General features: G+C 37.7%; 1 protein-coding gene across 2 annotated transcripts in view; it reads left to right on the top strand.

Moving 5' to 3' along the window:
• AP3M2 (adaptor related protein complex 3 subunit mu 2) overlaps positions 1-23,234 on the top strand; it is a 51,571-nt gene extending 28,337 nt beyond the window's left edge. The window contains exons 1-9 of one of the 2 annotated variants that reach the window (XM_019742060.2): positions 6,870-7,070; positions 8,550-8,894; positions 11,995-12,166; positions 15,262-15,399; positions 19,148-19,233; positions 19,495-19,628; positions 20,966-21,173; positions 21,450-21,594; positions 22,785-23,234. In XM_019742060.2, the coding sequence (XP_019597619.1) occupies positions 8,622-8,894; positions 11,995-12,166; positions 15,262-15,399; positions 19,148-19,233; positions 19,495-19,628; positions 20,966-21,173; positions 21,450-21,594; positions 22,785-22,885 (1,257 nt within the window). In that variant the 5' untranslated portion in view covers positions 6,870-7,070; positions 8,550-8,621 and the 3' untranslated portion in view covers positions 22,886-23,234. Of the gene's footprint in view, positions 1-6,869; positions 7,071-8,549; positions 8,895-11,994; positions 12,167-15,261; positions 15,400-19,147; positions 19,234-19,494; positions 19,629-20,965; positions 21,174-21,449; positions 21,595-22,784 lie in introns of those variants that run through there. The other variant, XM_019742061.2, reaches the window with a different exon arrangement.
• Positions 23,235-25,955: the final 2,721 nt, after the last annotated feature.

Genomic DNA, 25,955 nt, shown 5'->3' with positions numbered 1-25,955 from the left:
TGATTTTGTATCCTGCAACATTACTAAATTCATTTATTAGTTCTATGACATTTTTGATGAAGTCTTTAGGGTTTTCTACATATAATCTTATGTCATCTGTAAAAAGTGACACTTTTTCTTCTTCCTTTCCAATTTGGATGCCTTTTATTTCTTTTTCTTGCCTAATTGTTCTGGCTAGGAATTCCAATGCTATGTTGAACGAAAGTGGCAAGAGTGGGCATCCTTGTCTAGTTCCTGATCTTAGAGGAAAAACTTTCAGCTTTTGGCTATTTAGTATGATGTTAGCTGTGGGCTCGTCATATATGGCCTTTATTATGTTGAGGTACATTTCTCTATACCTGCTTCGCTGAGAGTTTTTATCATAAACGGATGTTAAATTTTGTCAAATGCTTTTTCCTGACATAGGCCTTGGCAATAATTTCTAAATCTGACACAAAAAGTAAAAGCAGCAAAAGCAAAAATTGACAAGTGGGACTACATCAAACTAAAAAGCTTCTGCACAACAAAGAATATCTTCAACAAAATGAAAAGGCAACCTACTGAATGGAAAAAAATATTTACAAATCAAAAATCTGGTAAAGAGTTAATATTCAAAATATATAAAGCACTCATACAACTCAATAGCAGAAACCCAAACAATTTGACTTTAAAAGGGGAAGAAGATCTGAATAGACACTTCTCCAATAACACATACAGATGGCCAACAGATATATGAAAAGATTTTCAACATCATTAATCAACAGGGAAATGTAAATCAAAACCACAATGAGATATTACCTCACACTTGTTAGAATAGCTATTATCAAAAAGACAAGAAATAGCAAGTGTTGATGAGACTGTGGAGAAAAGGGAACCCTTGTGCACTATTGCTGGGAACGTAAATTGGTGCAGCCACTATGAAAAACAGTATGGAGATTCCTCACAAAATTAAAAATAGAGCCACCATATGATCCAACAATTCCATTTCTGGGTATTTATTCAAAGAAAATGAAGACACTAACTTGAAAACATATACGCATCCCCAAGTTCATTGCAGCACTATTTACAATAGCTAAGATATGGGCAAAAACTAAGTGTCCATCCATCAATGGGTGAATGGATAAAGAAATTTTGACATATATGTATATATGTCAAAATAAATACATATTGCTATATATTTTATATACATAATGGAACATAATGGAATATTCAGCCATAAAAAATGAAATCTTGCCATTTGCAACAATATGGATGAAACTTGAGGGCATTATGCTAATGAAATAAATCAGACAGAGACAAATACCATATGGTTTCTCTTATATGTAGAATTAAAAAAAAACAACCCACCTCATAAATATAGGTTATAGGCTGGTGGTTGCCAGAAGAGAGGGATGGGGGGGGGGGTGGAGAAATGGGTGAAGGGAGTGAAGATAAATAAATAAAGTACAGGAATGAATTATGGTCACATTTGCCCTAACTGCTCATTTTAGGATTATAAATATACTTCTTTTCCTTTAAGCACATATCCTAATTCCAAAATAATTGGTCACTATTATCTTTTCTTTCTCCACATGCCTGTTTACAATGAGGTCTTCAAAGGGGAATAACCATAGCATAAATATTTATTGTCATTGTTTGCATAGTATAGATCTTCAATAAATATTTCTTGCTTACATAAAATAAGGATAACTTCTCAAAATAAAAAGGAAGGCAATCATAAAAGTTCACATATTGCATGATTCCATTTATACGTAATGTCCAATATAAGCAAAGCTATAGAGACAGAAAGTAGATTAGTTGTTGCCAAGCGCAGGGAATTTGGGGGAAAAAGGAAAGTGACTGCTTATGAGTACAGGACTTCTTCTTGGGGTTACAAAAATGTTCTAAAATTAGATTATGGCAATGGTTGCACAATTCTGTGAAAATACTAAAACCATCTTAAAAGGGTGAGTGGAATATATGTTGTATCTCAATAAAACTGATTTTAAAAAGAATAAAAAACAAAAACAAGAGCTCACTTTTGCTGCTGCATAGAAAATAGATCGAAGGGGGATGAGAGTGGAACTGGGAGGGTTCATCGTCTTTCAGGCAAAAGGCAATGGTCGTCTGGACTATGGTGGTGGCAGTGAAGTTGGAGAGAGGATGGTTTCTTGATATACCTTAGAGATAGAATCAACAGGGTTTGCTTCTGATTAGAAAAGGGGATGAGGGTACTGGAGGGCTTAAGGATAATTTGTGGGTATTGGTTTGAGTAGTTGAATGAATAATGATGTCATTTACTAAGATGGAGGAAACAAGGTAGAGTAGGGCTGGAGGAAGGAACAGATTTGAGAAGGAAACTCAAAGAGTTCCTTTTTGCCCTATTAGGATGTCTGCGAGGCACCTAAGTGGAGCTATCAAGTGGGTAATTGGATATGAGGGTCAGAAGGTGTGTGAAGAGGTTGAGGTTGGACATATAAAATCAAGAGTTGTCATCATTAAAAGAGTTCTTACACACATGAGGTCACGAAAGCAAAGAATGTAAACAGAGTATGCAGGAGTGTCTAGTACGAAGCCATAGAATAATGCCATGCCCCTGAGGTGTCAGTGGGGCTTCACAGTTGGATGTTCCTGGGGTTCATTGTGTAGGGTAGGGGCCATTTGGTGTAGCAATTACTTTCCTCAGGAGACTGGAATCAGTTGGCCAGCCTGAGTCTGCCAAGAGAAGGATGCTGCTGTCTTCTTGTCAGGCAGGGTTTGGATTTCAGGAACTTGAGATGGCCTTGCTGAGGCTCCTGAGTAAGAGGATTTACAGAGAACCTCTGCCACCTGGAAACAGGTGTGTATCCCAAGATACCCTGACTACATCACATCTTATGAGTTACATTATTACTTGCATGTTACTCTTTCTGTTCATTACGGTTTTATTATCTCCAAGATTTCAGACAATTTTTGCATAAATGTCCACCCTTGTCTTTGCTCTACTATGGGAAATTTAACAAAACTAGTGTGTTGACACCGGTGTTGAAGAGTTAAAGGGGTATCGAGCCTCCCAAGTCCAGCATGGTGTGGGCTGCAGCCAGTAGTGGGAAATCTCTAAGGGGAAGACGGGTCTCTTTATTGAGAGTAGAGATGTCAAGTTCAGGTCCTCCTCTCCACAAGAACAAGTTTCTTTCATGGACAGCCTTAAAGGAGCTGGTTTTGATTTTTAAAGGGGAGTAGATTTTCCCTCCATATTTAATTGTAAGCTCCTTGAAGACATGCTTTTTTTTTTTTAATCTCCATAGTGTCCAGGAGGTAGTAGGCCCTCCCCCGAATGTTAGTTTAATAGATGGATGAATGTATATAAGGCACTGAGACATGTACACTATGGTTTTTAAAAGTTTACAATCCATTTATGGTGATCAGATTGCATACACGAATGCAAGGCAGGTGTCAAAAGCACTGTAGGTTACACGAAAGAGCCGTAAAAGGCTATTTAATGACACAGGGAGAAATTACTTCCAATATGTGGGTATCGTGCTTGGGACAGACTTTGTGGAGGAGGAAACATATGGCTAAGCCTTAGGGGCTGGAGAGAATTCCCACAAACAGGATGAGTAAGAGATGAATGCATGCCAAGGAGAAGGATCAGTGAGAACAAAGACATGGAAGGTAGGCATTCCATTTCTCCATCTGGGGCCAGTGGTAAGGTTTGATGCAAAAGTAGCACACATGGACAGAAGAGGAAGTGTCAAAGCCAGAGAAGTGTGTTGGGGTCCCATTGCAGAGCCCCTTTAAAATGTCTTTTTCAGTGAGCAAGGCCACTGTTGTCTCACATGCCCACCCCCCAAAAAAAATTAATTAATTAATTATCATTCCCAAGGAAGCTTGATAGCTGGGATTGGCTTTTCATGATAGAAAAATTTCTCGGCAGCGAGGGCTGTTCAACACTGGGATTGTGTCAGTGGCAGCTTTAGAAAATATTTTCCTAGAGAGTTTTACACATACAACTAAAATAGACTTACCATTTGTCGATGATTTGTTGTGGTGTCTCTTAAAACCATGAGAATTTACTACACAAGCTCCCCAATTCTATGTTGCTTGATTCAACTCAACAAATATCCGAGTGTTGACTGCTACATGACCCTGGGCATTGCTATGACTGAACTCATGCCATCTCTCCCTATCTTCACTGCTCCTCTCTGCCAGTGACCTCCCTCTCAACAAATGACACTTCCATCCACATAGTTATCCATATCAGAAACCCAGGAATAATCTTTGATTCCTCATTCTTCCTCACCACTCACTTTCAATGAATCCCCAATCCCTATCATTCTACCTCCAAAACACCTCTGGAACTTGTTCACTTCTCTCCAGTGCCCCATCCTGGTTGCAGCCACCAGTGTCTCTCAGGTGGATTCCTGCAATAGTTTCAATGATCTCCCTGCTGCCAAGCTTGACCTTCTCCAATCCATCCCATATGCATGGTCTTCACTGTCCCATTTAACATTTCTTCAATGGGCCCCCAGGCTTATAAGAGAGGCAGGAGGTGTGCAATCTGAGACAGATTGCTTTGATCTTCCTGTGCACTTGAATTCCAGCTCAGCTACTTACCTGCTTACTTGACCTTTGGCAAGTTACTTAAGCGCTCCCTGCAGTTTTCTCATCTATAAAAAGGGAATCATAACAGTAATTCCTTTTTGAGCTGGAGATACCCCTTTTAGGGGTGTTGGGAAGATTAAATGAATCTGGATCTTCCTCTCCTCCATGAACTCTGAAATTTGGAGTGCCCTGGATTCCCTTAGTCACTTCAACTCCTTTAGTCATGCTCACTCCCTTAGTCGTCGCGGTTGGTCTCACAGATTTAAATATCCATATACTGATAACTTCCCAATTTATATCTCCAGCTCTGACCTCTCTCCTGAACCCTAGACTCATATATATCTAACTGCCTTCTCAATATCTCCACTTGGATGGCTAATAGAGCTATAGATATATCAAACTTATCATGTCCAAAACTGAACTCCCGATTGTTTCCTTCAAACCTGATTCATCTGTAGTCCTTTTAATATCAGTTCATGGTACTATCCTTCCAGAGGCTCAGGCTTAGTCATCTTTCACTTTTCTCTCGTTACTCCCCATATCCCATCTATAGGAAATCCAGCTAGTTTCTCCTTCAGGCTGTCTACAGAACCTGACTGCTCCTCACACCTCCGTGGTCGCACCCTGGCCCAATTAGGTTACTCTCACCTCAATTATTGCAGCAGCCTTCCTACTGGTCTCCTTCCACCCTGGCCCATTTACAGTCTCTTCTTAACCCAGCAGATTGATAAATGTAATCTGGTTCCCCTCCCTCGACCCTGCAAACTTATCTCCTACTTTACCTCTTATTTATTCTACTCAAGCCACACTATCATCCTTACGGTTCCTGGGACTCCGCAAGCACGCTGTGGTCTTAAGGCCTTTTGCACTGCTTATTCCCTTTACTGGAATGCTCTTCCCTCAAGTATCCCAGTAGCTAACTCCCAAGTCTTTGCTCAAGTGGATCTCCCTTTTGTTTTGTTTCCATTGCACTTATCACCTCCTAACATAATATATACTTTGTTTTGTTTATTGATTATTATCTGTCTTTCCTCATTAGAATGTTAAGTTCTACCAGAGCAAGGATTTTTGTCTTATATTCACCGGTGTTATGTATCCAAGTTTTGGAACAGTGCCTGGTACATAGAACCTTCTAAATATTAATGGAATGAATGGACAGTGCATGGCACATAGTGCTTTATAACTATTAACAATTATTACAAAACTCCCCACCACCTGGCTCCAACTTGTCTTCCTCATCTCATTTTAGGGGGAAAAAAAAGAAAGTCTGCACTCTTTCTCCCATTCTAACTCAGCTATCGTTCAATCTCTCATCTCTCGAGCTTTTCACATGTGCTCTTCTCTCTGTCCTTCCACCCCAATGGGAATCCTTGACTCCAGGGCAGCCCCTTCTACCAGCAACCACCACCCACTCCCCAACCGCCCAACATGTGCTCCTTGCTCATTGCACTGTTTTGCAATTACTTGCTTCTCATTTGTCTTCCCAGCTAGGCTCTGTGACAACAGAGACTATGCCTGTGATATTAGTTATTGCAGCATCTCCAACAGAGGGCTTGATACATGGAAGGCTCTTAGTAAATGTTAATTCAACGAATGAATGAGAAATGCCCACAGCAGTTATTGCATTTCTGCACCTTACACACACATTGCTTAGTAACCACTTTTGATTGTACTTGTGCTGCTTCTTAGGTAGTAACAATTGCTAACCCTTTTCTAATTCAATCCTCAGGAACTCTATGAAGTTAGTACTATTAGTGTCCTGATTTGATAAGTGAGTAACTTGAAGTTTAGAGAAGTTAAGGTACTTTCTCGGTCTGGCACCAGATTCCTTAAGCTTACAGATGCCACATCATTCAGCCATTTTGATTTTGGGTTTTCTCTTTTTACTTAGTTCAGAATTAGCCAACTATCTGCCCTTACCCAGTATGACAGACGACAATCCATACCACCGTCAACAAACATTTATCACGGTCCTGTGTAAGGAGGAGCTGCCACTCATGCCCCTTTTACCAATGCACATAAATGAAAAGGCATCATGTCCCTTTTTAAATGCACTTATCTAATGGAGAATAATTACTGCTCATGATTTATTATCCATGATATACTATCGCTAAATCGTGCCCTGGAAATCATACTTTTAGCATCCCCCACCAGGAGCATTCCGCAGTTACGCAGGTGGCAGCCAGCTCTGCCCTTTGTGACTGGGTAGTTATAAGCCCTGCGCTAGCTGACTGTTCACGATAGCCAATCAGGGCTTGGTGCCACAGAGCTGAACCAATCCGAGATTACCTAAACCTCAACAAGGGCCAATTGGGGGCTTGAGCTCCAGAACAGGGTTAGCGGTGGACAGCGATCAATCAGAGGGGAAGATCGGATCACCGACGCCCAATCCGAGGCTTTCAGACCTTGGTCTCTGGCACGAGGCCCGCGGGCCGGCCAATCGGCGGGCATACAGCGGCGGGGCGGGGGGGAGGGAGGCGGGCCTGTTTGCTCAGCTGAACGGTGAGAGCGGCGAAGAGCAAGGCCGGGTAAGGAGGGCTGATGACCCGGGTCCGGGGTGGGGGCGACACGGGCCCGCAGCCCACCGGGGTTGGGGCTACAGCGCGCGAGGGTTGGGCGGGGGCACGCGCGGTAGGGGCAGGGCCACGGGATGCTGCCGGACTGACACTCCGCGCTGCGGGGTGCGGTAGGGAGAGGTAAGGGACTGAGTACCGGTGTGCGGAGGTGGCCCGCTCCCACGACCTGATGGCTGAGGGAGGAAGGAACACTGTTGTCATGGCAACACATGTGTGCATACTGGCGACTCTTTTCACCTTCCGAACGTGCGCACACCTTAAATCCGCCCCCTCGTCCACCCCGGCCCCAAAGGGCCTCCATCCCTGGTTCGCAGGCGGCTGGGCTGGGACCAGCGCAAAAATAACCCACTTTGGCAGCCACCTCACCTCCTCCACATCCTAGCTACTCGCAGCTTCTCCTTCCTCCCGCAGTCTTGTCCACCCGCAGAGGGATTAAGCTAGCGCTGGGGCACTTGGTACATCAGGTCTTCGAGGTTGACCTGCTGGGTCAGTTCTCGGACAGTTCGGGGAATGTTCCCAGTTGGGGTCTAGCGTGGTTGCCTCATCCTGGGGACTGGCATCGTAGAGATGCTATCCCTGTCTCCCAGAGGGATTTTATTTTTTAAGGCATCCAATGCAGAGCCTTCTGTATAACAAATACTTAGAGAATGGGGTCTGCCTGAATGTATAGAGACCACAATGACAGCTTTCCATTTCATGGACAAGTGCTGTCCAATAGAAATATAATGTAAGCTACATACTATGTAATTTTACATTTTCTAGTAACCACATTAAAAAATAAACAGGTTAAATTAATTGTAATACATTTTGTTTAACCCAATATATCCAAATATCAATATTAAATTGACATTAATGTAATCAGTATTAAATGATTGGTAAGATATCTTAAATTCTCATTTTCATACAAAGCCTTCAAAATCTGGTGTATGTCTTACATTTACAGAACATATCATTTCAGACCAGCCACATTTCAGTTGCTCAATGGCCATATTTGGTTAATGGCTGACTACCATAGGAGACTGAACAAGCATAAATATTTCTTATGTATGTGTGAGTTGTGGTCAAATACATGAAACTCATTCATGTTCTTTGAAGCCCTCTTATATGCAATGAGGTGACAGAAAAACATGAGGCATGGTCTTTTTTCTCGAGGAGTTTCTAGTCCAGTTAAGAAAATACACATCCCAAAATTAAGTTGAACTTTAAATGGATATGATTCAGGTACTAGTAAGGATAACTAGGCAGTATATGCTCGATTGACAAGATGGCTAATAATTATCCTTAGGAATTCTAGGGAGGGATACTTCAGGCTCATGCAGTAGAGGAAGACTTGAGTCTAGTTTTGAAAGATGGGCAAGACTTGGATTGCTGGAAAAGATGGGGAAGGTGTTTTGGTTGAATGAAACTGATCATAGCTTCTTTTGTTTTTAGGGTTGAAAGTTTGCAGAGTCCTGAGGCTTTCAGACTGAGAAAGACTTTCTTCTCTCACTGACAATCTCCACCATGATTCATAGCCTTTTCTTGATCAACTCCTCCGGAGATATTTTCCTGGAGAAACATTGGAAAAGTGTGGTCAGTCGTTCTGTTTGTGATTACTTTTTCGAGGCACAAGAGAGAGCTACTGAGGCAGAAAACGTACCACCAGTTATCCCTACCCCTCACCACTATCTCTTAAGTGTTTACCGGCACAAGATCTTTTTTGTGGCTGTGATCCAGACGGAGGTCCCTCCTCTATTTGTCATTGAATTTCTTCACCGAGTAGTGGACACATTTCAGGTATGTGAATGTGAAGACGTTCATACATGTAAATTATAAAGTATCTGTCTAGCTCTGTTTCCATTGTATTCAGCCTCAATAAGGAACTTGTAAAAAAAGCAAAACTCTGACATTGCTCACTTCCTCTCCCATTTGATAAGATTCTTGCTTCGATTTATGGAATTGACTGCATCTAAAATTGAATACTTTGAACCTGTTGCATGAGAGAGGAACCCTACTGGGTAGATTGTGTACAGTCATTTCAGTTCTTGAGATTGGAATTGTCCTACTTTTTTCACAAATCAGAGGAGTTTAGTTTATTTTTTTTTTTTAAATAGTGAACTTGATGCTGACCATTGTTAACTATGTTTCTTTGAGTTGTATCAAAAAGTGATGAGTGTGTAAAGATATGTATTTTTTTTTTAAGTAGAAAAGCTAAGTAATGCTTCTTTTCACTCTCCCTGGCAGGGGAAATTTGTGCATCCACACTTCATCTTGGGTCTGGGGTGCTTACCCACAGCACAGGAACACTAGTGATGAGCAAACTTAAGACTGGAAAATCTTCCGTACCCGTTAAGAATTTAAGTAATACATTTTACAAGATACAGCTTTCATTTTAAGTTTTTGTTTCAGGAATAGATTTGAAGATCCTGAGGAGTAGGTACAGGGGAGGTTAGTTATACTAGGATGTCAGTACCGTTTATAGCACAGGATTTTAGGCCTCCCAGACTCTGAATTCAGACAGTGGAATCCTCTCCTTAAAAAAATTTCTCAACTTCTAACTGTTGTGGTTATTTGCATAATTCAAATGAGAAATGAGAAGCAAGGGCCCTTTGGTTCAACTTCTTGTCATGTGAGGTCTGGAATTAGTCATATGAATACAGAAATTGTGGAATTGGAGAAGAAGATGATAAAAATTTTAAAACAAGTCAAAGAGTCCTTTCATTTGCACTCATATCTACATCACATGTCTGGAACAGCTTTCGTTCCAAGAGAATTATGTTTTATAATTTTTCCCACAAATATTTTCTGATAGTTCTATTCTGGGATTCCAGTTCTCATGTGGTATACTAGGTCCTGGTATACTAGGTCCTTCCCACAGTGAAAACCTGAGAATTGTAAGCCCCAATTTGTGGAGAGACTGTAAGTAGAAAAACCTAGTAGTTACGATCTTAAACCACTCTAACTGGGCCTTGTTATGATTTCCACATGATACTTTAGCCCTTCCTAAGATTAACAGTCCCATTGGTGAAACTCAACTTCAGCTTCATGTTGTCATACCAATATTACGTAATTAATTTTCAGTTTGGTGCAAAAGTAATTGCGGTTTTTGCAATTATTTTTAATTTTTTAAACTGCAATTACTTTTGCACCAATCTAATACAAGACAGGAAGTAAGAGAAGTTGTTTAATCTAGTTGAAACCACAGAAAAATTCAGGAAAACAGTAAAGTGGCTAGTTTGGAAGTTTGGGACTTCAGAGTTTGTCATTTTTGAATGGATACATTCTGATTTTGATGTCTTATCTGATGTGTGTTCTCTCTGGCTGTATTATTTTTCTTGGACTAGAATATAATGGAAGAGTTTCAGCTATACAATTGCAAGGACTTTTGCTATAGCAGTTTGTCATACTTAAAAAGTCTCCTTTTCAACTGCTCAATTCATGTTCCATCTGATTTATAAAATCTAGTGAGGTATTTTATTCATTTTTCAAAATAAAATCACTCTTGGGAAGGAAATGTGTAACCTTTTCCCCCTTAATTCCTCATTTTTTAAGGAAGAAATGTTTTGTTTTAGAAACACAAAATGCTCTTGGATATTGGAATGGCTCTGATAATTGACATTATCTGATATAATATAGATCACATCTGGAGTCCGCAGTCAATTTTGGGTGTCATAATTTGGGAGAATATTGGAAAACTAGAGCATATTCAAAGAAATGGCAAGATGGTAAAACGATCTAGAAACCATACTATAGCATCAACAATGGAAGGATCAAGCAGGGAATTTAGCCATGAGAAAAAAAATTGAAGTGGAAGCCTGTAGATGTCTTCAAATAACTGTATCTTCAAATAAATTTAATTCATTGTCATATAAACTTGTCCTGTAAGGCAGATTTAGGAAGCAAATTTTAGTTTAGCAAAAGAAAGAACTTTCTAATAATCAGAACTATGCATGAATAGAATGGGCTTTCTCAAAAAGGGTAAATTTCCATTCAGTGGATGAATTCAAAGAGGGTTGTATGATCGTCTCAGAGATCCAGTAGAAGACATGACTGACATTGCTAGAAGAGCACACCAAATGACTACAAGCATTTCTTTGTAAATGATTTCATCATGTGTCACACTTTACATATAGTGCTTTTAAGTTTACAAAGCACTTTTGTATATATTATCGTTGAATCAATCGTACTCTGTTCTTACAACATCCTTGTGCATCCAGTGGTATTATCCTGATTATGCTATTAAAGAAATCAAGACCCAAATTAGTTTGCATGACTTAATCTGATTGGAATCCAGTGCTTTTTCCACAACCCAGATAACTTAGTATCTACATTTACCTTTTGTTAATAAAGGTACAAAGCGTTCTTAGAATCCTAGCATCGTAGAGTAGGGATGATCCAAAGAGATTATCTGGTATGCTAGCTCATCCTCCTCATTTTATTTTATTTCCTTCTCAGTTCTTATTAGCTGCATGAATGTTAAGGCATAGCACAACAGTAAGGGTTAAAAGATTTTTAGGTCCATTCATTATCACATTATTATCATTTTGCATAGTTCTTTCAAATTCTTGTTCATAGCACATATAATAGTCTAGATTCAGTTTTGTATTCAGCATATTTTATCTAGTTGAAGAAACTAACCCAAAGAGGTTAAATGACTTACTCTAGTTTATAAAAGAAGTTAGTAATGACGCTAGTACTATAAGCCAGTCCAGTGTTCTTTCTACCAAATCAACTCCCTAAGAGAACTGGGGTTATGCTTCATTCCCTCATTGTAGAAGACTATCCCAGAAACATTGAGTAAACACATATGGGCAGGACTAGATCCTTATTCTCTAGGAACATTCTTTCACTTAATATAGTCTCTGAGTGATAAATGTATATCTTGTATTTTCATCAGGATTATTTTGGAGTCTGTTCAGAGCCAGTGATCAAAGACAATGTGGTTGTGGTTTATGAGGTATTGGAAGAGATGCTTGACAATGGGTTTCCATTAGCTACCGAGTCAAACATCCTCAAAGAACTGATAAAGCCTCCCACTATCCTTCGAACAGTTGTCAACACCATAACAGGTATGGAAAAGGGGGAAACCCACAGAAAGCTGCTGCCATCCGGGGTGTGGCTTACTTCAGTATTGTGCATTGTTTTAAGTGTTTATCTTTGGGGATCTCAAATGTCTAGGTGCCTTAATTTTGTTCTTTATGGTCTTTGAGTATGACCTGAAATAGATTTTTGTTATGTAGAAAATATCCTGACTTGAATGTCAGAATGAAGTGTTCTCCTTTAAAAATAATTTTTTCCAATTGTAGAAAAATCATGATTATTGTAGAAACATTGGAAATACAGAAATGGGGGGAGGGGGGTTCACACAGTGTGAGGGATATAAATGATAAACGTCTAAGTTTTGCTTTGTCTTCTGCACCTGAAACTAATTAAAAAAATAATAATAAATAAATAAATAAATAAATAAATAAATAAAAAGAAATACAGAAAAACACAAAGAACATAAAAATAACTCTTAATCTCACCACACTTATAACCAACTGGTGTATATTTTTTTTGGTCTTTTCTAGACTGATGGATGATGGATGGATGGATAAACCATCATCCATCCACTCTTGTATATTTTTTAACCTTTTACCAATATTTTGTGAACTTTATCCCATAATGATAACTATTCTACATCATTTTTAGTGACTTTACAATTTTATGTCATATAGAATACACTCTAAGTTATTTACTCAGTCCCTATTTGTGATATTTCTGATTTTTCCTTTTTTCAAATAACAAGCAATTAGCATTCTTATACTTAAATCATTGTGTACATCTAGGATGGTCTCTTTTCAGTACTAAAAATAGAAGTGCTGGATAAAAGAGTGTGCACATTTTAAGGAGTTTAATTCATTGTACCAAATTGCCCTCCAGAAAAGTTACACTAATTTATACTTTCAGTAGCAATTTCTGAGTACTCTAGTCAACTTTTGTATTATTATTATTGTTATTATTCTCATTATTATTTTATTATTAATGTTTTAAAAACTTTGGCCATTTAAGTTTAGTGATATCTTACTTACATACTCATTTTTTATTACTAAGAAGGTTAAAACCTGTTCAAATGTTTATTGATTATTTTTCCTCTATTGTGAATTACATTTTAGTATCCCTTGCCCATTTTTTTTTTTTTTTTGCTTGAAATGTTTTTCTTTTTTTATTCTAATTTAAAAGAACTCCTTCCATTTAAGGATATTAAACTATCATATATTGGAAATATACCTGATAGTTTGTAAGAGTTCTTTATATATTTTGAAAACTCTGTTACAGATATTTTCTCACAATCCGCCCCTTGTCATTTGACATTGTTCATCATGTTGTTTAGCCACATTAAAAAATTTTTGATTTAGTAAAATTATTCTGCTTCATTAAGGTTTTACATTTTGGGTCTCACTAAATATATAAATAGGTTTTTAATGGAATTTGACAAACTGATTGAAAAGTGTGTTTTAAAAAGTATAAATATGCAAGAACAGCTAGGATAATTTTGAAAAAGAATTACAAAGAGATTGGAAAGATTTGCCCTGTCAAATATCAAGATATATTAAGTTCATAAGGTACACAAGACAAAAACTCATAGAATAGATATATACGAGTAGTATGAAGTTTTGGTATTTTAAAAAATATAGTAGTGCCCCAGTAATAGACAAATAGATGATTGGGATAAAATAGAAAGTCCAGAAACAGACCCTAGCTTTTATAGGAAATTGGTATAGATAGATGTGGTCATATATCAAATCAGTGGGCCAGGGGACCAATTGTTAAGTACATTGTATTGGGACAGTCAGCTTTGATACAGAAAAAAATGAAGTCCCCTTACTCATTCTATACACAAAATAAGTTCCATCTAGAGCAAAGAGTTAAACCAAACAAACTTTATAATTCTTAAAAGAAAACATAGGAGAATGTCTTTTGGATCTTCTTTTATAAAAAATATATTTTCTTTTAGTTCTTTGATGGTTTTATTTTTGGATTTTTTTAATCCATTTGAAAATTATCTTGGTATACAATATAAGGTAAAGTTCTATGTTTATTTCTCCAAATTGTCAGTTTTCCTAGCAACATTTATTATATAATTTATCCTTTCCCCCATTTTCAAATGATATTTTTATCTTGTACTAAGTCATTATGGATTCTTGATCTTTTTTTTTAGGCTTCCCTGCCCTATTATCAGACTGATTTAATTATAGTTTGATGATATGTTTTAATTCCTAGTGCATCTTTTTAAGAAAACAAATTTGTTTGGGTTTTCAATATTCTGGGCTCGTTTTAAACCTTAAAAGCTTTGTTAGTGCCTGAATCATTTATAAATAATATGAAGTCATTTTCCTGAATCTCACTTAAATCTAGAAAAAGGTATCTGAGAACCACTTTTGAAAAGCTGAAATGTTTGTAAACAGCTAAATAGATGTGTGTTTGTTGTTTCTTTCTTTAGATTAAAAATATCCAGGTTAAATAAGAAGGAAATAGATTTTGAATTAGTTATACTATTTCATAATTTTAATATAGAATCTTTAAATTAAAAAAAAAAAAATATATATATATATATTATGCCTGTGGGGGGCGGGAAACAAGTTAAGGAATGGATTTACAGTTCTTATAGACAGGGAAAGATCTAATTTTTATTCTTAAGTTTCAGTATTGGTATAAGAGAAATTATGTTGATGTATACATTTTAATACCTAACATAAATGTACCTAAGAGCCTACCTCAAATTAGAATACTGTTTTTACCCATGAAAATTTTATATCAATATGTAGATTACCATCCCTGCTGAAAGCCAATACATTATTTAAGCTGCAAGCTATTGTGGAATTTGAGAGACCAAGTTCAAGTTACTTTCAAAACCAAAATATGATATCTGTTACTCAGGTAACTTTTTTAACCTTAATTCTGCTTTAGAAGGCAGACCAGATGGCGACAAGTTTTTAAAATAGACTAGGTTACCCATGTAGAAGTTGGGAAAATTCTCATCATATTTTACAATTTTCTTCAGTTGTGTGCATGAATCGTGGGAGCATAGAAACTTCTAAGGAAGTGTTCTATGATTATTAGATAATTGGTTACATCCAATTATCAAATTGGAATGAAATTACAGTAATATTCATTGTCTCAGGAAGCACCAATGTGGGTGATCAGCTTCCCACTGGGCAGCTGTCGGTGGTGCCTTGGCGACGGACGGGGGTGAAATATACCAACAATGAAGCTTATTTTGATGTGATTGAAGAGATTGATGCCATCATTGATAAATCAGGTAGGTGCTTTTATTCTGTTCTTAGAATTATAAAAATTGAAAGGGGTCCCTTTCACATAATGCTTGCTATCATCAGAATTATGCCCCATTCAAAATCTTTCATTTTAACTTAGTGCCTACTTTGTGTCAGGCACTGTGCTAAATACTGAGAATGGACTTAAATATTATGATGCAGATGACATAACCATCTATGTAGAAACCCCTAAAGACTCAACCAACAACTGTTAGAACTAATAAATTCAGTAAAGTTGCAGGATAAACAATCAACATATAAAAGTAGTGGCATTTCTAAGTACAAACCACAAATTATTCTAAAAGGAAATTAAAAAAACAGTCCTATTTAAAATAGAAAAAAAAAAAAAGAATAAAATACTTAGGAATAAACTTAACCAAAGAGGTGAAAGATTTGTACACTGAAAATTACAAAACATTAATGAAGAAAATTAAAGACACAGATAAATGGAAAGACACTTGTATTCACAGATTGGAAGAATGAATATTATTATAATGTCCATGATACCCAAAGTGATCTACAGATTCAGTGCTATCCCCATCAAAATCCCAATGGCATTCTTTACAGAAATCGAAAAAACAATCCTAAAATTCATATGGAACCAAGAAAGACCCCAAGTAGCCAAAGCAGTCTTGAGCAAGAACAAAGCTGGAGACTTCACACTTCCTGATTTCAAAATATATTACAAAACTATGTGAATCAAAACAGTATGGTACTGACATAAAACGAGATATATAGACCCATGAGACAGAATATAGAGCTCAGAAATAAAACCATGCATTTACAATAAACCAATCTTCTACAAGAGTGCCAAGAATATACAATGCAGGAAGGATATAGTCTCTTTATTAAATGGTGTTGGGAAAACTGTCCACCTACAGAAGAATAAAATTGAACCCTTATTGTACACCATATATAGAAATCAATTCAAAGTGGTTTCAAGACTTAAACATAAAACATGAAACTGTAAAACTATCGGAAGAAATGATAGGGAAAAAGCTTCCTGACACTGATCTGGGCAATAAGTTTTTTAGATATAACACCAAAAGCAACGGCAACAAAAGCAAAAATAAACAAGTTAGACTGCATTAAACTAAAAAGCTCCTGCACAGCAAAGGAAACAGCAGAGTGAAAAGGCAACCTACACATGGGAGAAAATACTTGTAAACCTGTTAAGGGACTAATATCCAAAATATATAAGGAATTCATACAACTCAATAGCAAAACAAAACAAAAAACATAATGTGATTTAAAAGTGGGCATAAGACCTGAATAGACATTTTTCAAAAGAAGACATACAGTTGGCCAGCAGGTAAATGAAGAGGTGCTCAACATCATTAATCATCAGGGAAATGCGAATCAAAAACTACAATGAGATGTCGCCTCATACCAATTAGAATGGGATGTAGGGTATAGCCTACAGAATATAGTCAATAATATTGTGATAACTATGTATAGTGCCAGGTGGGTACTAGACTAGTCAGGGGGGTTACTTCTTAAATTATGTAAATATCTAACCACTATGCTGTACCCCTGAAATTAATATAATGACTTAATTGATAGGTTTGCTTTCCTGTTTGAGAGTTTCTCTATCTCATCTTCAAATATGTGTTATATTTGGTGTCTTTCATTTGCAGTGAAGGGGTTAATTGCTTTTTCCCTTGCTTATATCCAGGGATCCTTAGCTGTTTCTTTTCTCTACATGATTCTCACTTATGATACCCTCACATTGATGATATCTCCCGTTACATCACTATCATTATTATTACATTGTTGTCAGCAAAGTTTCTCAACAAATGAATTATACAAATGTCTAACCACCATGCTGTAAACCTGAAACTAATATAAAATAATATTGGATATCAACTGTAATTGAAAAATAATTTTATATCATTTTGCTAACCATTGTCACCCCAACAAATTTAATTTAAAAAAAGATAGTAAAAAAGAAAGATTCTCAACATTATTTAACAAAGGGAGGAAAAAATGTGAAGGGGAATAAGAGGTCCAAATTTCCAGGTGTAAAACAAATAAGTCATGGGGATGTAATGTACAGCATGGAGAATGTAGTTAATATTGTGACAGCATAGTATGGTGTCAGATGGTTGCTGGACTTATGGTGATCGCTTCTTTAGATATAGACATGTTGAGTAACTATGGCGGACACCTGAAACTAATATAATGTTGTATGTTAACTATATTTTAATGAAAATCTTTTTAAAAAGATAAAATATAAGTGTTGGCAATGATGTGGAGAACAGGGAACCCTTGTACACTGTTGGTGGGAATGTAAATGGGTACAGCAATTATGGAAAACAGTATAGTAATGCAAAAATGAACTACTGATACACCCAGCAACATGAATGAATCTCACAGTGTCAAGCAAGAAACTCAGATGCATAAGGTTATATACAGTTGTATACATTTATATGAAGTTTGAGAACAGGTGCGTCTTAATCTACGGTAATCGAGTTTTAAGAACTCGAATTAACTAGGTTGGGCAAGAAGAGCATGCTGGGATGCTACAAGGGTTCCACATCTTGGTGTGGGTGGTATTTCATAGGTGGGTACATATTTAAACATTCATTGAGCTGTACACTTAAGATTTTTACATTTTACTCTAAGTTTTACCTCAATAAAAAAGTTAAAAAACAAATCAACAACTAGATGGCTAGATCATGAAGTCTTATATGCTATTTTAAGGAGAACTATTTAGAGCAATTGAAAAGGTTTAAATTGGGGAGTAACTTGAACAGATTTGTAGTTTAGAACTGTCAATCTGGCTGCAGTGTGAAGAATGGCTTGAAGTGGGGTAAGACTGAAGGCAGGAAAAGCAGGAGGCTGTTGAGTAAGTCACAAATATAGATATCAACAATGGTAGTGAGAATGAAGAATGAATAGGTTTAAGAGACAAGTCATAAAAGAGGAATTGATCATTGATTGGATATGGGCACTGAAGAAGTAGAAGGGGTCAAGGATTTTCTTTCTAACTTCAGCAACAGGATTAGTTTAAAGTGCCTCCATGACATCCAAGTGGAGGTGTCCAATTGGCTGAACTGGAATAAAAGATTAGGAAATAATTGGCCATCAATGAAAACTGAAGATTGGGAAGTAGATAAAGTAACCCCAGGGGAGGGTTGAGTGAAAGAAAAGAGAAGTTCAGAACTATGAAAAAGCATAGACATTTAAAGGATGTGAGAAGAAACAGAAAGAGGAAGAGGAGCTAGAAAAGTAGAAACGTTGGAGAGGGGAGGATTTTGCAAAGGAAGAGGGAGTCACTGTTGACAAATGCTACGGAGAGATCCTGTAGGATAAAGACCAAAAGTGTCCATTTGATTTAGCAGCAAAGCTCATTGGTGACATCAGGGAGAGCAGTTTCTGGTATGAAATTTTTTGAACCATTGGTTAAGATAATGATGTTCTCTGTTTGATTCTGGTACTAGACTGAAAACTTCTTTAGGCTAATAACTATCTTATTAATCTTTTATCCCCATTACTTCATATTAGTGTCTCATACTTAACATGCAGTTGATAAATGTTTGGAAGGATGGACATATGGATTAGGTAGATGAATTGGATGGAGGGACAGAAGGAAAGAAGAAAGAGAATGAGGGAGGGAGGGAGGAAGGAAATAAGTTGGGAAGGGCAAGAGAAAGTAAAGGAGGGAGGAAATAAGTCAGGAAAGACAGGGAAGAGTTGCGTAACCTCTTACCTCCTGTCTTGCTCCCATCTCAGGTTCCACAGTCACTGCGGAGATCCAGGGGGTGATTGATGCCTGTGTCAAGCTGACAGGAATGCCAGACCTTACACTTTCCTTCATGGTAAAAGCCTGGACCAGAGATTTAGTTCTTGGGATGGGAAGTTAAATGCTTTTGGAAACACAGAGTGAGTGGTAAGAATGAAATGGAGCAAGAAGCAATAACTAAGGACAGCCACAAAACTTACGTCAGCCTTGAATTTTCTATAAGTAACTACAGAATGTGTGTGTGTGTGTTTTAATAAGAGCAGCATCTAAATTACTCCCGAAAGAAATATGGATGTTTAATTCCTATTTCTTGCTTTTCCTTGCCTGGTAACTATAGAACCCCAGGTTACTGGATGATGTGAGCTTCCATCCTTGTGTTCGCTTCAAGCGCTGGGAATCCGAGCGTATCCTCTCCTTCATCCCTCCCGATGGAAACTTTCGCCTGCTCTCTTACCATGTCAGTGCGCAGAAGTAAGCAGCCCTTATAATTAAGAACGGAATCTGTGTATATGGGTATGTGTGGAAACATTATCTGTAGTGATTAAGAACTCTGGCTCTGGAGTTACCTGGGTTCAAATTCCAGCTTCTATACTTACTAATAGGGTAACCTCAGGTGAATCGCTTAATCTTTCTGTGTCTGTTTTCTTATCTGTAAGTTGAAAATAATAAAAGTCCCTTGTTCTGAGGGTTAAGTAAGAGAATCTAAATAGTGCTTATCACAAAATAAGTACTCCTCGAGTTTTCTGCTATTATTTGTGTTGTTTTGATTATATGTCTAAACAAGAACATTTTTTTCTTAAATTGGAATCTGAATACACCTGTATTCAGTCCCCCTCTGAACCAAAAGAAGCATTAAATAATGCAACAGAAACGACAAAATGCACTGATTTTTGGTCTTAAACAGTCTCTGTAATATGAAGTCGAAGGGTTTTGGGAAGCCCTTACTAGAAGGTCTGCGGCCTGAAGAGAGCCACGAGACCTCAGAGCCACCAACACCTTCCTGTGTGATTTGGAATAAACAATTTAGGAAAATATCTGAGTGCTTGAGAGCAAAGGCTCTGGAATCAGACTGCCTAGACTTAAACCTCACCTTCGGTGCTTATGATATGTGACCTTGGATAAGTTACTTAACCTCAGTTAAGTATAAGGATATCAGTATTCATCTATAAAATCAGGGTAGTAGCAGCACCTACTTCGATCTTATGGGGAAGAGTAAATGAGATAATAGAAAGCATTTAGCATTCTTGGCACTCGGGAAGTGCTCAATAGGTGTTAAAAACTGTCACTACTTTAGTATTATTCTGTGGCTTCCCTATTTCCTCTTCTGTCAAATCATGACAACCTACCCTCCTTCATAGGGTTCTGTAAGGATCAGATGAGGTCAAGTAAAAGCTCTCTCAAGAAGTTATGAAATGTCCATGATGTACAAATATTCCTCTCCCAAGTACAAATAATTATTGATCACATGTCACAAAGTAAAACATAGAAATACAGTGGCTCCTAATTTCTGTTTATAGTGCCTTTCTCATAGTAGGCTTAGTATATTCTTTGACTTTGTTGATATTATCCAGTCATTAGAAGAGTTAGTTTACTTACTAAGACAGCATCGTAGTTTTACCCAAGAAAATAAAAAATAAATAAAAAAATATAATCATCAAAGATTGCTAGAGGTTCTGTTTCTGTGCTTAATTTTTAAGACAAAGAATAAGGGAGTGGGTAAGGGAGGAAAAGCCGCCAACAGGGCAAAAAAGGAGGAAAGGTTGCCATTTTTCCAATGCGTTAATGAAATGGGCTTTTGTCTTTTCCAGTTTGGTGGCAATTCCAGTGTATGTCAAACATAACATCAGTTTCCGGGACAGTAGTTCACTTGGACGCTTTGAAATAACGGTAGGACCTAAGCAGACTATGGGGAAGACCATCGAGGGAGTGATTGTCACCAGCCAGATGCCCAAAGGGGTCCTGAATATGAGCCTCACTCCCTCTCAGGGGACACACACATTTGACCCAGTTACCAAGGTAGGAGAATAAGCAGGAGGTTTTGAATTGCTGATGTTAAATAGAAATAACTCTGCAGGAGCTCTCCACATAGACCTTATCCCTTGTGGAAAGGGGAGATTAATCAAAGGGACGTTGTTTTCTCCTTGAGATAATTTACGATAACAAATAGTGTTCTCTGTTGAAAAACACCCTAGAAGCAGCTTCTAATATTGTGAACAGATACCCTGACGTTAGAGCTCAACTGCCTCCCAGGAAGGGTTCCACTGAAACTTCTGCTTGTTTTTTAATTTGAAGATGCTGTCTTGGGATGTAGGAAAAATAAATCCCCAAAAGCTACCAAGTTTGAAGGGGACCATGAGTCTTCAGGCTGGAGCTTCCAAACCAGATGAGAACCCCACAATTAACCTGCAGTTCAAGATCCAGCAGCTGGCCATTTCTGGTAAGTGCCCCACAGCTTAGGTGGCTTTGAAGAGAACAGAAATGGCTTTCTCCAATAAGGCACAGACATCAAAAAGCCTTCTGGTGGCTCCCCATTCACAAAGTTTGTTTTCATTACCTGATGTGTAATCTGTAGTAAAACCTGTTCTAGCAAATTTCTGGGGAAAATTTGCAATCCTTACTTTGAAGTTGGCTTAAGTGACTTGAATAAAAGTGTCTAAGACAGATGAGAAAGAAACAATATTGGTAGGCGTAGGTGTTCCCAGGCAGTTGTAGAATCCTAGGGTTGTCAATTTGAGGTTCCCAAGGTTTTCAGTATGGGAGTGCTTCTGCACTCTCAGCTGGTAGCTGAAAAGAATAATTTCCTCTCCTTTCTCTCAATTTCAGAGGCCTTTCCCATTTGCTTTTATTATCATTTAGAACCCTTGGGCCTATCCACGTCAGTCCACTATAGTCTACACCTACCTTAGGATAATAGTAAGAATAATAGTTACCACTTACTGGGCATTTATTAAGTGCCACGCACTGTTTTAAGCTCTTTTCATCTATTATTTAATCCTCAGAACAATTCTGTAAGATAGACAGGAGATGACTTGAGCTTTATATGAAGTTCCTGTTTTTCTTTACCAACAGACCTTGTCTAATTTAAGTGATTAGAATTCACTTAAATTATAACCTCTTTCATCTTAAAACTCTTAACAAACTTTAGAGCTCTATATAATGTAAAATATTTTTTGCTTAGTACAGTGAGACTACTAGGAAGCATTCGTTTATTCATTATTTTTCATTAGTCATTCATTTAGGTATAATTTCATTATTAATTCACTGATTTTTGTTGTTATTATTAATTCATGTACTCCATCCAGTAACTTGAGAAAAGCATGCAGTGGCCTTATTTTTCCTTTAACCCTCATTTCAGTCTGTATATAACTTTCTGAACTTTCTATTTCAGGAACAGGTCTTCTAAAAGGATAATTTTTGGTTGGAGCAATTTTTTATGATCAGTGTTATGTACCAAGAGTGAAGAATCTGTTAGCTTCATTCACGTGGTATAAATAAAGGAAACTATTTTTCTGCTTCATTGTTACAACTATCTCTAGTCCACTGATCTCTTTGAATTGAAATGAATTTAAAGTTATGCTACATGCTTCTTTTGAATAATGCTTATGTCATATTTTCCTTTCCTTCCAGGACTCAAAGTGAACCGTCTGGATATGTACGGAGAAAAGTACAAACCCTTTAAGGGCATAAAATACATGACCAAAGCTGGAAAATTCCAAGTTCGAACCTGAAGGGAGAGTTTTACGAAGGGAACAGTCATGAACACTTTTTCATTTCTTACTTGTCTAAAAGTAAAAAAATATCAGCCTGTCTCCTAGGTCAGTCCCCTTCTGGATTCATCCGCTCCCTTTTTTCCTTAGCCTTCAGTGCCATGGAACTAATCAAGGGAGAAAAGGGTCGCCAGGGAGCGCTGGACAGAACTGACACAATCAGCAGCAATTCGGCTCTTACAGAAGACCTGTGCGATGGAGGGAGGCCAGAGATGCTTGATACCATATTTAACGATTTTTAACGTGGTTACCATAGGAAAAGACTAGCATTTGTTACTTGCTTGGCTTTAATTATCTAAAGCCAACGAAAGACTTCTTTGTTACTGTTTTTTAAAGTGGAAAGAAAGATTAGAAAGAAAGGGGGGGGGAGAGAGAGAGAGAGAGAGAGAGAGAGAGAGAGAGAGAGAGAGAGGAAAGGAAAGGAAGGGAGCTTGGAAGAAAATGAATGTTAGTCAAGGACAGGCCAGTGAAGGATCTGATCTATGAGGGAGAAGAAAGAGGAAACAGCATTAAAGAAGTATGAGGACACTAGAGTGAAAGTGGCAAGAAAAGCAATCAAGTCTCACATGAAGGAGGTTTGGGAAGAACAGAGTTGAGATAGTTTCTTTCTGATCCCTCTACTTTCATATATTAAACAACAACAACAACAAACATTTGTACTTCTAGAAATGAACTGGAAACTATTTAAATTCAAGTCCATAATTGACATGGAAAACCCCAGTAGAATCAGATTTTCCCTTAAAGCCCATAACTATATCTGGCCAGTTTTCAGATACTAACTGCTGCTTGCCTTTTGCAGTTGGTCCGTCATCTTCAGTGAGAAGGTGACCTGTCCTCTTCCCAATGGTGGTTGCCTGAAATGCCTCTTTCCCTAACCCAAAACAATCCCACCTTTACAGAATGCACCAGCCTTTTCCCTGTCACCTGAGGAGAGTTTTAGAAAAGCCAATCCCATAAACCCATGGCAGCCAGATTTTGTACGTCATAGTATTGGAGTGTGGATGGCCAGCTCATTCCTCATGAAGGTGTACCTCAACTATAGCCCAGTGGACCCTGATGTCCATTTGTCAGTGCTGTACTGGTACTGGAGTCTGAGCCATCCTGTCCAAAAGTTCTCCGTCAGCATCCCTAAGTAAGAAGAATGCTTGCCATTGAGGGCATGGGTCATCCTTGAAGCTGCTCCGTAGAGTTATTTTCTCAGATTCTTTTGTTTTGTACTCTAATGTATTTATTAACAATAGATATCTACCAGTCTATTTTTGTTTTAAGGCAAAAAAAAAAAAAAAATCCCCTAAAACTTTGAATAAAACTGATCTTATAGGAAGATGGGGCATGTTGATCTCGTGTAACCCAGTTTAAGAAACATGACAACAGAAGGCGTACCTCAGGATTTCCCAATGGATAATTTTTATTCTAGTTCAGTGTGTCTGTTACCCATTTAAATATTTGTATAAAAGACAGGTTTTTAAAAATTATAGCTGAAGTAGTAATATTGTGCTCTGCTTTGTGTATGGAGAAAAATGAAGACATACTCTCCAAACCCTGCAAATTTTCTCTAAAGCCCTATTTCCAAATATGTAAACAAGTTGTTTCTTTTTTTTTGCTAGTTTAATTTTCCTACTTCCTGGACTTGTTTTTGCTGCAGAGTAATGTTGCTTTGTGGTTTTCCTCTGGGATAAATTGTGCTGTATACAATCAGATGTGTTTCGTGCTCCATCACTCCAGAATTTGTTCAGGATTCTTATGTCTCATATACACACCTCCGGTGGTAGGGGAAACATCTCTGCCTGTGGATTCCAGAATACTTGGAGTTACTTCTCCTGAGGGCTCTGAAGGATTTTAAAGTTTCACAGGAAACAACCAATCTTGGTCCCTGAATCTCTTTAGTTTCATAAGTCCAGTTGTTTTATTTCCTTCAGGGCAGCGCATCCTAATTTCAAAGGAAGAACTGAAGGAGACATAAAGTCTCTAGGGTATGGGAGCTGCAGGCCTTAGCATATGAAGCACCTATTACATCACCTGTGTCGCAGACCTTTGAAGTGTGGTGCAGTCATTGCTACCACCCAGCCATGTTAACATATGTAGTGCAGGGTGTCTCAATCAAGCTGTTCAGTTCCATATGTGTTTAACATGTGCAGAAGTATCTTCTCGGTTTAAGTCTTAATAAAATTAAGTTTTACCAGTCCTCTATGTCCTCAACGTTTTCTTACTAGGACTAATGGTAATGGTATACACATGCATGCCTCAGTAGAAGCAGTAAGAAATAAATCAATTCAGGAGGAACTTACTACATTTGTATTTTTCAACCAGCAGACCTAAAGCCATATGTATGGTTTGATTCTCTAGTTACCTCTGGAAGATAGGGGAAGTTGGTATTAATGGCATTTTTAAGGTGGTGAGAACAAAGGTCCAGATCAAATTATTTTTCCCCAGTGTGTAAAAGACAAAATCGTTAAAAGTTGCTGATTTCCATTGTAATGCTTTCCCCACGCTCTTGGTCTTCTTCGTGGATTAATTAAAACATGAAACGGCTTCAAGGTCATCGACATCTTAACTGTAGCAGATGTCTTGGAAGATAAGACATTGGAAGTCTTTGTAAAGTGTAGACAGATATGATTATCCCATATCTGTACTAATTTCCTTCTATAAATCCCTCATGGCCTTAAAGAGATTCTTAAGACTTCTTTCCATTCACTAATCAAAAGTGTTTACTATCTATTATTATTCCATCCTAGTTTTCTTAGTCATTGTTAATATCTCTTCCCTTGGCCTTGCTGTCTTGGTAGCATTGGGGTGTGACTAGGTGACTAGGTATATTTTATACTTGTACTTTGCTGTATGGCCAGTAGGTGGTGACTCAGTGCCAGCAATGAAATTAATTTTTTAATTGTTAGAATTTTAAAAGGACAATTGAATTTGAAACTCAAACTTTCCCCAAGATTACAGGTTCTGAGGATTGTGTGAGTCTTTGGCTTTTGAAGTTAAACGTGGAACCAAAAGTTTCTGACACTTTCTGAAAACCAGACTTAAG

This window comes from Rhinolophus sinicus, linkage group LG04 (genome assembly GCF_036562045.2).
Source record: "Rhinolophus sinicus isolate RSC01 linkage group LG04, ASM3656204v1, whole genome shotgun sequence".
In the NCBI taxonomy this organism is placed as follows: domain Eukaryota; kingdom Metazoa; phylum Chordata; class Mammalia; order Chiroptera; family Rhinolophidae; genus Rhinolophus; species Rhinolophus sinicus.
Note: the sequence above shows the minus strand (reverse complement) of the source record. Positions and strands in the feature narration are given on the sequence as shown.